The sequence below is a fragment of the Stegostoma tigrinum genome, chromosome 20 (assembly GCF_030684315.1).
Source record: "Stegostoma tigrinum isolate sSteTig4 chromosome 20, sSteTig4.hap1, whole genome shotgun sequence".
NCBI classification, from domain to species: domain Eukaryota; kingdom Metazoa; phylum Chordata; class Chondrichthyes; order Orectolobiformes; family Stegostomatidae; genus Stegostoma; species Stegostoma tigrinum.
Window position 1 is genome coordinate 25,644,644 of NC_081373.1, and position 13,604 is coordinate 25,658,247.

The following is a 13,604-nucleotide window of genomic DNA, read 5'->3' on the forward strand; positions in this document are numbered from 1 at the left end:
TTCTTACTGTTTCCATCTGTTACAGCTCAGAGGTGGGTTCTCTTCCTGCTGCTAGGATTGCATGTGAGACAATTTATTTTACTGATTTTGCCTTTGCCAAGGGTGTGTTTATGGGATATTACAACATTGGAACAGTTAATTAGTAGTAGCTAATATATATTGTTTTGTTAAGCATTTTGATAGTTACAGTTAAGCCAATTTATTTTTATTTTGTCTGTATATTAACTGTAGTGTAAAAAAAAAGCACATTTGGCTTAAGAGTAGTTTGACCAATTGAATTTCATCAGGAATGCAATGCCTTACATATACCTTTAAAATAAGAAAAAGTTAGAGTGTAGGCTTTCTTCTTAATATATTTTGACAGGGTTTGGTCCGGTCCATAACACTATAACAGTAGCTACACTTCAGATGTATTTAAGGGGTAGCAAAGTACCTGGGAAATCCCGATGCTATAAATGTAAATCTTCCATTATTTTTAGTCTTGGTTCCACTTTATCACATGTAAATATAACTTATTGGAAAATTGTTCACACATTGCAATCACTTTTCAAAATAGAATGCACAAAAATGTTTCATGAACAATCAAGGGAGGTTGATTTCTTTGCTATCAGGTACACCTAAGTGATTTCCTCCTGTTTAGAGGTGGGAATCTGTTTTACGCCTTGATTATTAATTATGCTCCTTATTGTTTCTCTGCAGAAGTTGTCTGTTCTCTTACATAGTTGCACCACTTCCTTTGGTTACTCCACAGTAAGAAATGAATATTAGCCACAAAAAGGAGTGCCAGATTGCCAGAACTAGTCAACTTGATCTGAAATACCAAGGTGTAGAGCTGGATGAACACAGCAGGCCAAGCAGTATCAGAAGAGCAGGAAGGCTGATGTTCTGGGCCTAGACCCTTCTTCAGAAATGGGGGAGGGGGATCAAAGATGGATAGAGGAGAAGATAGGTGGAGAGGAGACAGACCAGTCAAAGAGGCGGTGATGAAGCCAGTAAGAGGTGAGGGTAGGTGGGGAGTTAGGGAGAGGATAGGTCGGTCCAGGGAGGACGGACAGGTCAAGGAGGCAGATGAGGTTTATGGGTAGGAGATGGGGCAGGGCTTGAGCTGGGAGGAATGGTTAGGGAGGCGGGGACCAGCTGGGCTGGTTTTGGGATGTGGTCAGGAGGGGGGAGATTTTGAAGCTTGTAAAGTCCACATTGATACCCTTGGCCTGCTGTGTTCATCCAGCTTCACACCGTGTTATATCAGATTCTCCAGCATCGGCAGTTCTTACTATCTCTAAAACTTGATCTGAATGCAGTTTCTCTGGTGCTAGTTTGACTGTGCTAATTAAGTGAACTCATTAGGAGCTTTGCTGTTGCACCAAGGTTGTAATTCTGGGCTTCTTCAATTATGATCAAATCTGAAGTAATAGGTGTGGCATCATTTGGAATTTAAAACAAAACTTTGAAATTTAGCAGCTGTATCTGCTACCCACTGCTAGAATTTAGTGGAGGTGTCAGGAAGCTTATGTCTATGAACTTCCTAACTTGACAGACATGTCACCTTTGAAAAGACTGCCACCTGCCTTTTTTCACTTAAAGATGTGGGACAGGACAGGGTTGGGTGCATCACATTCCAAGGCAGACTTGTGGCTGTTGGATCATCAAGTTGGCAGGTTAAATTGCCCACCTCTGTTTACTGGGAAATCACCCCAATTTTAATTAAGTATCAGGCCCTCAAACCCTGACTGTGCCACATTCCCCTCCAAGTCTCTCATATTCCTCAGTTGCCATATGACGTCTATGCTCCTAATACATTCCATATATTCTCTGTTGCCGCTTCTCTGGTATTTACTGTGGGTGGATCGCAGGTTATTTATTTGAAGTGGAGATGAAAATTGAAAATTGTAACAACTTAATACAGCTCTCAGTCCGACATACGTTATACTGAAAAAACATTCTCATTCATAAAATGCATTTAAAAAATGCAAACACTCTCAGGATCAATCTGTTGTGAAAACAAACAATCATCTATTTGATTTACCACATCAATGAGAGATAATCCTTTAATAGTCTCTTGAAACTCTCAGTAGAATAATGAACACTCCCTCTGCTGCGATAAATGATTCAACAGCTTCTGAAACTCAACCAAACATTCATAAGGGGCTCAGCTATAATAATAGCTCTGGAAGTGTGAATAATGGAGCCTGTTAAAACTGATAAAATGGATGCTTTATGTTTTTCTCCACAACATCAAAGATGTCCAGTCAGTCAAAGCAGTCCAGGAGCAGCTCATTATTTTCTGTCTATGAAAGATGCCTTTTTTATATTCTTTAAATTCTGAAATTGAAGTCACTTCATCACACCAACTCCAATATTTGGTTATAAATTGGGAAATGATATGTTAATACTGTGGATGCGTTTAAACAAAAGTTACAAATTAATTCAGCGTGCTTATTTTTCTGCTCTGTGCATTCTAGCAGAACTCCTTTGCTGGTGTGTTGTAAACTTAAAATTTTGCCGAACAGCTTGACTAATATAAATGTGTTTGACATATGTCTCTGCAATCCTCATATTAGCAATTCACCCGGGTTTTCCGGAGAACCTCCCATCTAAGGTGGTGCATTAGATCAGAAATTGTGTCCTTCCTTACTGTTATTATATTTGTCCTTTATTGGTTGTAGGTTCTTTTGATTCTGCAGATTGTAATTAATGCACAACTGCTTTGAACATGAAAAGTAGAGGATTCATCTTCATATAGTATTATAGAAGTTACAATTGTTAACATTGGCTGGAACAGCTAGAAAGCTTTAAGTTAGATTTTTCACAGCAGACTGTCCTGAAACGCTGTGCATGAGACATATTTCTGTCAGCCCATTATTGATCATGTTAGTTGATTGGCACTTCTGTAACAGTGATTTTAGACCAATGAAATCATGAAGAAAAAATCCACTCTCCTTGAGGCAACTGATCTTCCTGACATTTCAGTGTTTTTTTTTTCAAATATGTGTAATAGCCCATTAGGAGACAAGTGTGGAAAGACTTGGCAACATTTCCCCCATGTGAGGCCTTTCCTCCTACCAATTTTCTGGGTTGGAACCCAGACCTGATTCTTTGTCCACCACAGATGCTAGACATTCTACAAAAGTGGACTTCTGGGCGGAGCCCCCATCCACGTTCCCTGATGTCCAGGCACAAATAAAAACAGAATGTAAAAGTACAAAATACAAGGAAGAAACTGACAGATATAGAAACATAAGTAGAAGATAGGCACTCACAGATGAAAAGAGAGATTGTCAGAACAATATTTGGAGGTGGGGAAGCGTTCATAGAACAGTTACTGAATAGAGAATGATTTCTTGAGCATTGAGGAAACGTAATCTAATCCTAGCACACCTTTCGACCTGCACATTGTTCTTCTGATTTGATAATGCAGTACTGAGAGTTGCTGCGCTCTGAGGTTTCAGATTGTGATGATGTACGGTTCTAATCACGGGCAAAAACATTTTAAATGCGTTCGGTTCTAAACTGTCCTTTAGCTGTGCTGCTTATCATGCCAACAGTGCCACATTTATACTCCTGTTTTTATAAAATCAACAACTCATTGTGAACAATATCATTGGACTGTGTGTGAACCCAAGCCTATTTCCATTTATTTTGTGACATTCCATTAAACTATAATTTGAATCTCATTCTTTAGATATAAGAAACTGCTTAGTCAATAATAGTGGTAACAGCCACCAAACATTGTCCTTGCAAGATTACCGTCATTATAATATCTTTTATTGTAGTTTTACAATTTTATTTTTAAGGGTTAACTCAACACAAGACTACGTGTGCACCGTAAGGCAGCAATAGCATGCTGTATACAAAGCTCAGAGATCCCACAAACATACGATCACATTAAAGTTCTGGAGACCTGCCACATCCAGACATGAATGGTGGTGAAAAACTTTAATAAACAAAATTCCCCAAAGTCAACCCACTCAAAATATTCTTTTCCTTTCATGTTAGGTAGGTGATCTTCTCACAGTCCCATACTACTATGACTGAAAATGTCAACTGAATTAATTCACTGTCTCAGTTATATATTTACCCTTCCTTTCCGCTAGGAAGTGTCAAGACTCCAGTTGTATATTGTTGAACAGTATAGGTTGTCACTGTGTTATTCATTGGATACTTAAGCTCGTGAAAAAATTATACAGAAAGCAAAATGACAAATTCCCCATTGTATTTTCAAACTGCAGGACTAATTTTCAGTTACTGTACTTTCAGTGCATTAGGCTTGTTTGTTTGTAGCATCGGTTGAAAATAGTCTGAAATGGTTAATATTTGCTTCCGCCAAGCATTTGATGACTTGTGGACAGAACAGCCTGGGATTTCAAAGGCGTGTAACCGAACATCTAGTCCAGTTCAAAATCTTTTAAACAACATCTAGGCTAACTTGGTAACATTAAGTCAGATCAGGTAGTACCTTTCCTCCACTATACTAGAGTAAACAGGCACTGTATTCTCTCTCACTTCAAGGGATTGGTGGCAGCAATGTCAACCAGTGTAGACAGCTGGCATATCCATATATTGGCACATCTTTGCACATACGATAAGTGTACAATAATTGCAGTCTTTCTATTTTGAAAACAGAAGCAGAATTAATTGGATTTGAGTACAAATTAAAACCGTATTAAAGAAATGATATGTAAAGCACTTTTTCCTTTTGCCCAATCCTTGCCCCCTTTTTCATGTAGAGAGAGACTATTCCAGCCTATGTGAGAAGCAGCCAATTGGAAGACTACTTTTTCGTCAGTTCTGTGAAGCGCAGCCTGAACTTCAGCACTACATCAATTTTCTTGACTTAGTGGTAAGTTGGTTATGGAATTTCTTTTTAATATAAAATAAAAGTATTTGGGTGTTGTGTTTGGACACTTGAGTGCCTAGGTTAAACAGTTTTTTAAAATGGTTTTTTTGATGTTTTTTACCCAACCTCCTCCTAATGGTTGGCTGCAGACTTGGAGCAATTATTTGGGAAATCACCTTCCAAAGAAAGCCAAACCTTGAATTACAACATTATCTACTCCTTGTCTACTGACTTTGTGAGGTTCGGCATCCAATCATATTGTCAGACTGACATAGAGTCTTAATGTTGTATGCATGGCAACAGACCCTATGGTCCAATTTGTCCATACTGACCAGATATCCTAAATTAACCCAGTCCTATTTGCCAGCATTTGGCCCATATCCTTCTAAATCCTTCCTTTTCATGTACCCATTCAGAGGCCTTTTAAATGTTGTAATTCTACTAGCCTCCACCACTTACCCTGGCAGCTCATTCCAAACATGTACCATTCTCTGTGTGAAAAAGTTGCCCCTTAGGTCCCTTTTATATCTTGCTCCTCTCACCTTAAACCTATGCGCTCTAATTGTGGAGTCCCCAACCTGGGGAAAAAGACCTTGGCTATTCACCCTATCCATGCCTCTCATGATTTTATAAACATATATAAAAACATGTTTCCTTCTAGAATATATTTTAGTTGGAGTTTAACTGTACTATAAAGTAAATTTAAATCTTTTTTGGTGGAAGAGGACTTGTAGGTTTTACTCAGATTGCTCAGATATAATTTGTAAGTTTAGCAAGTCTACTGCAATACCACGTAAAGCTGAGACTGTCTCAAATAACTTTAGCCAACTCCTACTCCAACAACCAATCAGCTCGGCTGAGGCCGATTTTGGGTTTGGTCACTAAGCATAGATAGATCTGTTGGTATTGGAGGTAGTATATTAGCATGTATAGAGGATTGGCTAACTAATGGAAAACAGAGAGCAAGGAAAGGAGGGCATTTTTTAGGATGGCAACCAGTGGTCTGCCACAGCGATCAGTGCTGTGAGCACATTAGTGACAATATGTATTAATAACTTGAATGAGTAAAATAAATGTTCTGTAGCCAAGATTGCGGATACAAAAATAGGTGGGAAGATAAGTGGTGAGGGTGACACACAGAATTTGCAAAGGTTAAGTGAGTGGGCAAAAACTTGGCAAATGAAATATAGAGGGAATATGTCGTGGGGAAAATTTCAAGTTATGCACATTGGCAAGGTGAAAAGAGGACTGAATTTAATTTTCAAAGGTAAAAGGTTGCAGAAAGCAACAGCACAGAGGGATTTGGGAGTCCTTATCATAAAATGCTAGCATCATAATTCAGCAAGTAATAGGAAAGGCAAATGGAATGTTGGCCTTTATTTCAAAGGGATAGAGTATAAACATAAGGAAGTTTTACTAAAACTATTTAAGGCACTAACCACTAGATCACAGCTGGCTTACTGCGAACAGTTTTGATCCCCTTATCCAAGAAAAGATATACTGACGTTGGTAGAAGTTCAGAGAAGGTTTGCTTGGCTGATCGTGGAATGGGGAGACCCTCTTATGAGGAGAAGTTAAGTAGTTTGGGTGTATATGCGTTGGAGTTTAGAAGAATGAGGGGTATTCTTACTGAAATGTACAGGATTCTTCGAAGAATTGACAGTATAGATGCAGAAAATTGTTTTCCATGCTGGGAGACTCTAGGACCAGAGGGCGTTAAGTCAGAACAAAGGGTCACCCATTAAAGACAGGAGGAATTTCATCTCTGAGGGTAGTGATTCTATGGAATTATTTACTGCAAAGAGCTTTAGAGGTTGGGTTGTTAAGTATATTTCAAGGCAGACCCACATGGATTTTTAATTGTTAAAGGAATCAAAGGTTATTTTGAAAAGGTAGGAAAGCAGAATGAGGTTTGTCAGATCAACCATGATATCATTGAATGGTGAAGAGACTCAATGGGCTGACTAGCCTGTTTTGGCTCCAATGTCTCATGATCTGTATATGTACCCAAGTAAACTCCGTTTATATTATGTACAGCCCACATGAAGCTTTGTTTAATGTACTTAAATTCTTTTCAGTTGGATCCTGGTGTCTGGTTCCCACGGACATGCAAACATTTTCATTCATATCAATTGAACTACTGTGTGGAGTTACTAACAGTAAGCAAAATACATGAAAAGCAAGCGCTTAGTTACCGACATATTATGACCACTGAGCCAGAAGATTGTTACTTTGAACCACAGCATAAACACGTTTTACAGCCTGATGATGCAATTCTAAGACAATACTGCCTTTTTAGTGGTACAGCACTTTACATGAAATATTGAACCGTTGAGTCTGTTTTGGTGCCTCAGGTAGGCGTTGAAATCCAGTGATGCCATTAAATAACAGGAAATGAAAACTACTAAAGGCCAATGTCCCTTACCAACATTTACCCCGTCAGTGAACAGAACCGAAACACAAGCTAACTCTTGTTTCATCTCATCACCTTTGAGAGAGCTACACTTGTAGTTAGCATTCCCTTTGTCTCTTGCTGTGTTGGCACTTTCACCACCTGTTCCACTCGCTATTTTCAACAGCCTAAAAACTATGATTTTCCATCCCCCTCCCATTGCAAAGCATCATCACATTGGATTGGAAATGTTAATTTTGTTTCTTTATCCACATGCTGCCACACCTGCTCAGTTTCTCTAACACTTTTTGCTTTTATGTCAGAATAGTGTTGATCTTTATACAAGTTCACTTATTCTATTAATCAAGGATTCAAAGTAAAGTGGAATCAAATATTTGTATTTGTAAATTCATTAGCCATAATACCATGAACTATACTGAAGTTGTATTAAATGAGGTTAAATTGAAATTCAGAATACAATACCTTATCAGCTTCTTAATGTTGATACATTTACACAGGACAAATAATATCGTAAAATGATCATAAATTGAAGCAGAAATAGCAGACAGTGGAAATTGACTAGGTTTTAATATCTAGCCACTGGCGTTTCTGAAATTGAGTGGATTGATATCATTCTGCCTTAATATTTTATTGCATTTTAATATCAATTGTTAATTCAATATTTTAAAAAGTCAGTTTTGTACAACAGTGATGTTTTATGATGCAGGTGAGAATACGTTCCCTAATTGCTCCTGAGAAGATGTGTTGAACTGCTTTCTTAAGCTGCAGCAGTTCATCCTGGTGGTGGTATATCCAAAGTGCTGCTAGGAACTGAGTTCCAGGATTTTGATTCAGTGACAGCGAAGGAATAACAATATAGATTTAAGTCAGGATGGTGTGTGACAGTGGGGTCTCTTTCAGAGTTGTGTTCCCATGTACCTGTTGCACGTAGCCTTCTAAGTAGTCAAGGTTGTGGGTTTGGAATGTGCTATTGAAGGACACCTGCTTAGTTGCTCTGGTACATGTTATAGATGGTACTCATTGCTACCACTGTGCATAGTTTTGGCAGGAGTGAATGTCATTGGTGATGGATGGAGCTGCTTTGCCCTGGATGATAAAGAGCAGCCTGTGTTTTTGCAACAGCACTCACTCAGGCAAGTGGGGAGTATCCCATCACATTCCTGACTTGTACCCTACACAAGTAGACTAACTTTGAGGAATTGGGAATGAGTTCCTTCTCTTGAAATCCCCAACCTCTGCACTGCTCTTGCAGCCACCGTATTTATATGGCTGTCCAATCAAGTTGCCAGTTAAGAGATCTCCAGTTATGTTAATAGGCAATTTCAGCTTTGGTAATGCTGCTGTATGTTAAGGTTAGAGTCTGTTTTGCCTTACACTGGTGTGGCTTGAACATTACATGCCACTTGTCAGCCCATGCTAAAAGTTATCCAGGTCTTATTACTTTCAGGTATGGACTGCTTCAGTATCCCAGGAGTTCGAAATGGCACAATGAACAAAATGTCAATGTATTAATTATTGAATATATTCAGATGAAGGATTAGAGTATTGAAAATAATAATAAGCCACGTTGGATGCATTTACAACTGGTGCAAACTAAATACATATAGTAATGGAAAAGTTAATATTAATGCTGAGGTTCAAATTGTCATTAGGGTAAGTAGAACTTGGAATGGTGTGTAAAAGAAACATTCCAAAGTGTGTTCAGGATTTTAGGCATCTAAGCTGTGTCCATTTTTGATTACACCATGTTCCCTTCCTACATAACCTAGATAACCTGCTGCGCTAAATCAAGACCAAGACTACAAGATGTAGCAGACGAGGAGGAGAGGAAATGTTGTAGATCATTGTTTCTGTGAATGGTAATTTGGCATATCTTAAACTTGAAAGTACTTCAGTAGATTTTAACAAAAATTCTAAATGGTTATATGAAATTTAAGGCTTCATTTGATTTTAATCAGATGTAAAATACTAAAAGTTAACAATGTAGCTATAATTCATACAAGTATTAGAGGCAAATATAAAACTCTAATTGAAACAAATTTTAATGACAGATGAATGAAACAACATTATAAATGTTATTACAGTTTGTACCCCTTTACACATGTACATCTTTTGAGCAATTTCTTGTTGCATTTACATTTTGGCGCTAATTCTGTTCACAAAAATATTTAATTCTATGGTGATTTGTTGTCCTGTTTCTTGATGGCCAATTTGTGAATTTGTCAATTTTGATACAGACTAGGTATTGATTCTTTGTACTGCATTAGGAAGACATTCATCCCTGCTTGCTAACACGCCTAGAAGCCTGGTACAAGTTTATTCATATACCCTGCAGTATTTTGTTGGTGTTTCAACAGCAGTGGGAAATTCAACTTACAAACACCCAAGGTTCTTGTCAAAATTTGGTCATGGTAGTGTAAATCTCACTCACTCACACAGAAACTCACACACACACAAACACACACACAAACACACACACAAACACACACACAAACACACACACAAACACACACACAAACACACACAAACACAAACACAAACACAAACACAAACACAAACACAAACACAAACACAAACACAAACACAAACACAAACACAAACACAAACACACACACACACAAAATGAGGAGTTGTTCCTCTAATCACATATTCTGTCTGATTCTTGCAGTTTCAACTCCTCCAACGACAAGTTCCCTCTCTCCTCCTTCATCTCCTTAAGAGACAGATTGGAGGAGCAGCAAAGTTGGAGGGAGGGATCCTGGGAATGGAAGACTTACTCTGGCTTGTCCTGGGACCGCCATCCAGGAGTTCACCTGCACGGTTATGAATTGCTACTTGAGGAGAAGCAAACAATGAAAGGAAAGGAGAGCTTCTCCGTCAGTAAAAAGGCTGATACCGATCCAGGGAGCTGTCACTGACTCAGCCTTGCTAAGTGCATGGTGGAGCTAGGTCCAGTTAGTGTTTGTGGGTGTGCCGGTTGGGTCGATCCCTTGGTTAAAGGCTATCCCAGTGAGCAACCATTTGGGAAGAAAACTCCCAACTTGAGGAAGCATACTGCAATTGACAGAAGTTACTAAAAACACAAGTTAGCAACAGATCAAAATCCTGGAACTCCCTCCCAGATGGCATTGTGGGTCTACCTAACATGGACTGTGGGGTTGAAGAAGAGAACTCACCACCAGCTTCTCAAGGGACAACTTGGAGTGAGCAATAAACGGTGGCCAGCCAGTGACACCCACATTCCATGAATGAGAATTAAAAATTGATCAGCAACAATAATACCATCTTTGATTCTGACCTGCAGTAAGCAGTCTTTTCACAGATCCTGTGGGTGGTTCCTTGAGAGCCCTTGAAGGATTAGATTTACATTTTGCTTATTCTGTGCTGGACAACGGCCCTGCCGGTGGGATTTACCTACTTTGCAACCACTGCTGTTCTAATTCCCAATCTGTCCCCTCTCCCTCTCTGTAGACTAATGTGATAGAAAGCCCTGAGATCCTCAGTGATTCCCCGATTTTATCTAAACTCACCCTCTCGGTCCCGAAGGAAGGGATTGACAGTGGGAATGAATGCAGCAGGTATGCAGAGTGGCAGAAGCACCCCCAGCACAGCAGCAGTGTGTGTCTGCAGTGACTCTACACTCCAGGCATCACGTGCAGATTATATTGTTAGTCTAAAAAATTCTTTGAGCCAAAGTGAACCATTCGTAAAAGTAATCCCTTTCATTTACTCATGTATTTCCAATGGGTAAGAAATGCACAGTAACAAAAATATTATACCACTCAGGAAGCTGATCGTTTTGCTCATTCTTATTATATTTAAGTTGGGTAGCAGGTCACCGCCCTTTGATTACAGCACATCAAGGCCTGTGATGGTAGATCTCACTAACCTAGCTAAAAGGTGGAATGGTAGAAGGCAAGAAGGATCACCTCATAATCTGGGTCTGGTAGTGGAACTGAGTGAAGTGCCTCAGAAATTTATGCCAGAGTCTCCTGATCTGCACACATAACTCAGTCTGAATTTTAGTGCTGGCAAACTAGGGTTAAAGGTGGGGTAGTAGAAGAGTCCAAAGATTTAAAAGCCTTGAATGGGTAACAAAGCACCGTTCAGATTAGAGTTAATGAAATCCAGTACAGCAACTTAAATTTGTCTAGCGCCTTTTAACATAAGGAAACATTAAGGTGCTTCACAGAATCTTTAAAATCTCAACGTTAAAAGCAGTAGGTATGCGAGAGGCCAGCCAGGAAGATGTTGGAATAGGGAAATAGTGGACTCTACAGCCTACAAATCTACCCACCATTCAATATGACAATGCCTTTTCTTCACCTTCAACTTCATTATCCCATTCATCTCTCCGTATTCTTTGATTCCCTGACATCAAAACGTATTCAATGATGAACCATCCATAGCCTTCTGATATAAAGAATTTTATGGATTCTCATCCTTTTAAGTTAAAGGACAATTTCTCAACTCAGTCCTAAATAATTTTACCCTTCATTGCGAGACTGTGCACCTGCAAACTTCCCAACCAAGGGGACAGACACTATGTTTGTCCCCTTCAGAATCTTGTGTGTTTCAAAGAGATCGCCTCTCATTCTTCTAAACAGCAGAGAGTGTAGACCCAATTTAATCAACCTTTTATCACAGGCCAACCTTCTCATCCCAGAGTTCAACCAACTGAGCTTGGTTTTAATGCAGGCATATTTTTTCTTAAATGTTGTTCTGACCAGTCCCAGACAAGGTTTCCCAATTCATTATGGTTCCAGATGGCAGATCCAAAAACATTAAGCTCCCAGGTTTCAAAAGATGCATTGGTTATTTATCCACACTCTGTTAGTTGCAACAAGGTTAATTTTTCAGAAGCTCCCCTTCCCCTCTAGATACCTTTCTCCCAGACCAACTAAAGACCAATGAAGTTTTATATCTTAAAAGGAGCCAAGTTAACTAGACTTGCTTGAGTTAACAAAAGAGAGGTTTTTTTTAGTTACAGAACATGAGAATAAATAAGACGAACATGTTCTCACAGATTACAGTAAGAAGTGAGTCCAAAAATAAACATGGATTTGTCTGAGTCACTCATAAGGTGTCGATAGTCAAGCATTACATTGAATGTTACCAATAGCATTGACACTGTTAATATCAATCAGTTTCAAGATTCTTGGCTTTGAGGATTGTCTGAAATTCCTTTGTCCTACTTCTTTGAGGCAGCACTTGGAGTGAGATAGTAATGTTCCCTTTCTTTACCTGCAGAGTAAGAGTGTTATATGGCTGTTCTCAAAGCTGTATCTTTGTAAGCTCACTAATTCACGCACTAGAACATCAAGCCATTAATACATGCAGACAAGGGTTAAAGCTCACTTTTAACCCTACGTTTTGCATATCCCTCGAAGGAGAAAACACCAACATGTCTGCAGGATAATAAAATGTGAGGCTGGATGAACACAGCAGGCCCAGCAGCATCTCAGGAGCACAAAAGCTGACGTTTCGGGGCTAGACCCTTCATCAGAGAGGGGGATGGGGTGAGGGTTCTGGAATAAATAGGGAGAGAGGGGGAGGCGGACCGAAGATGGAGAGAAAAGAAGATAGGTGGAGAGGAGAGTATAGGTGGGGAGGTAGGGAGGGGATAGATCAGTTCAGGGAAGACGGACAGGTCAAGGAGGCGGGATGAGGTTAATAGGTAGGAGATGGAGATGCGGCTTGGGGTGGGAGGAGAGGATGGGTGAGAGGAAGAACAGGTTAGGGAAGCAGAGACAGGTTGGACTGGTTTTGGGATGCAGTGGGTGGAGGGGAAGAGCTGGGCTGGTTGTGTGCTGCAGTGGGGGGAGGGGACGAACTGGGCTGGTTTTGGGATGCGGTGGGGGAAGGGGAGATTTTGAAGCTGGTGAAGTCCACATTGATACCATTGGGCTGCAGGGTTCCCAGGCGGAATATGAGTTGCTGTTCCTGCAACCTTCGGGTGGCATCATTGTGGCACTGCAGGAGGCCCATGATGGACATGTCATCTAAAGAATGGGAGGGGGAGTGGAAATGGTTTGCGACTGGGAGGTGCAGTTGTTTATTGTGAACCGAGCGGAGGTATTCTGCAAAGCGGTCCCCAAGCCTCCGCTTGGTTTCCCCAATGTAGAGGAAGCCACACCGGGTACAGTGGATATAGTATACCACATTGGCAGATGTGCAGGTGAACCTCTGCTTAATGTGGAAAGTCATCTTGGGGCCTGGGATAGGGGTGAGGAAGGAGGTGTCGGGGCAAGTGTTGCATTTCCTGCGGTTGCTGGGGAAGGTGCCGGGTGTGGTGGGGTTGGAGGGCAGTGTGGAGCGAACAAGGGAGTCACGGTGAGAGTGGTCTCTCCGGAA

The 13,604-nt window shown here is 40.2% G+C and overlaps 1 protein-coding gene across 2 annotated transcripts in view; it reads left to right on the top strand.

Moving 5' to 3' along the window:
* The window catches only part of LOC125461777 (G protein-coupled receptor kinase 5-like), a 252,483-nt gene that overhangs the window by 122,712 nt on the left and 116,167 nt on the right, over nucleotides 1-13,604 (top strand). For both annotated transcript variants that reach the window (XM_048550971.2, XM_059653048.1), the window contains one exon: nucleotides 4,728-4,840. In XM_048550971.2, coding sequence (XP_048406928.1) covers nucleotides 4,728-4,840 — 113 coding nt within the window. The remainder of the gene's footprint in view (nucleotides 1-4,727; nucleotides 4,841-13,604) is intronic.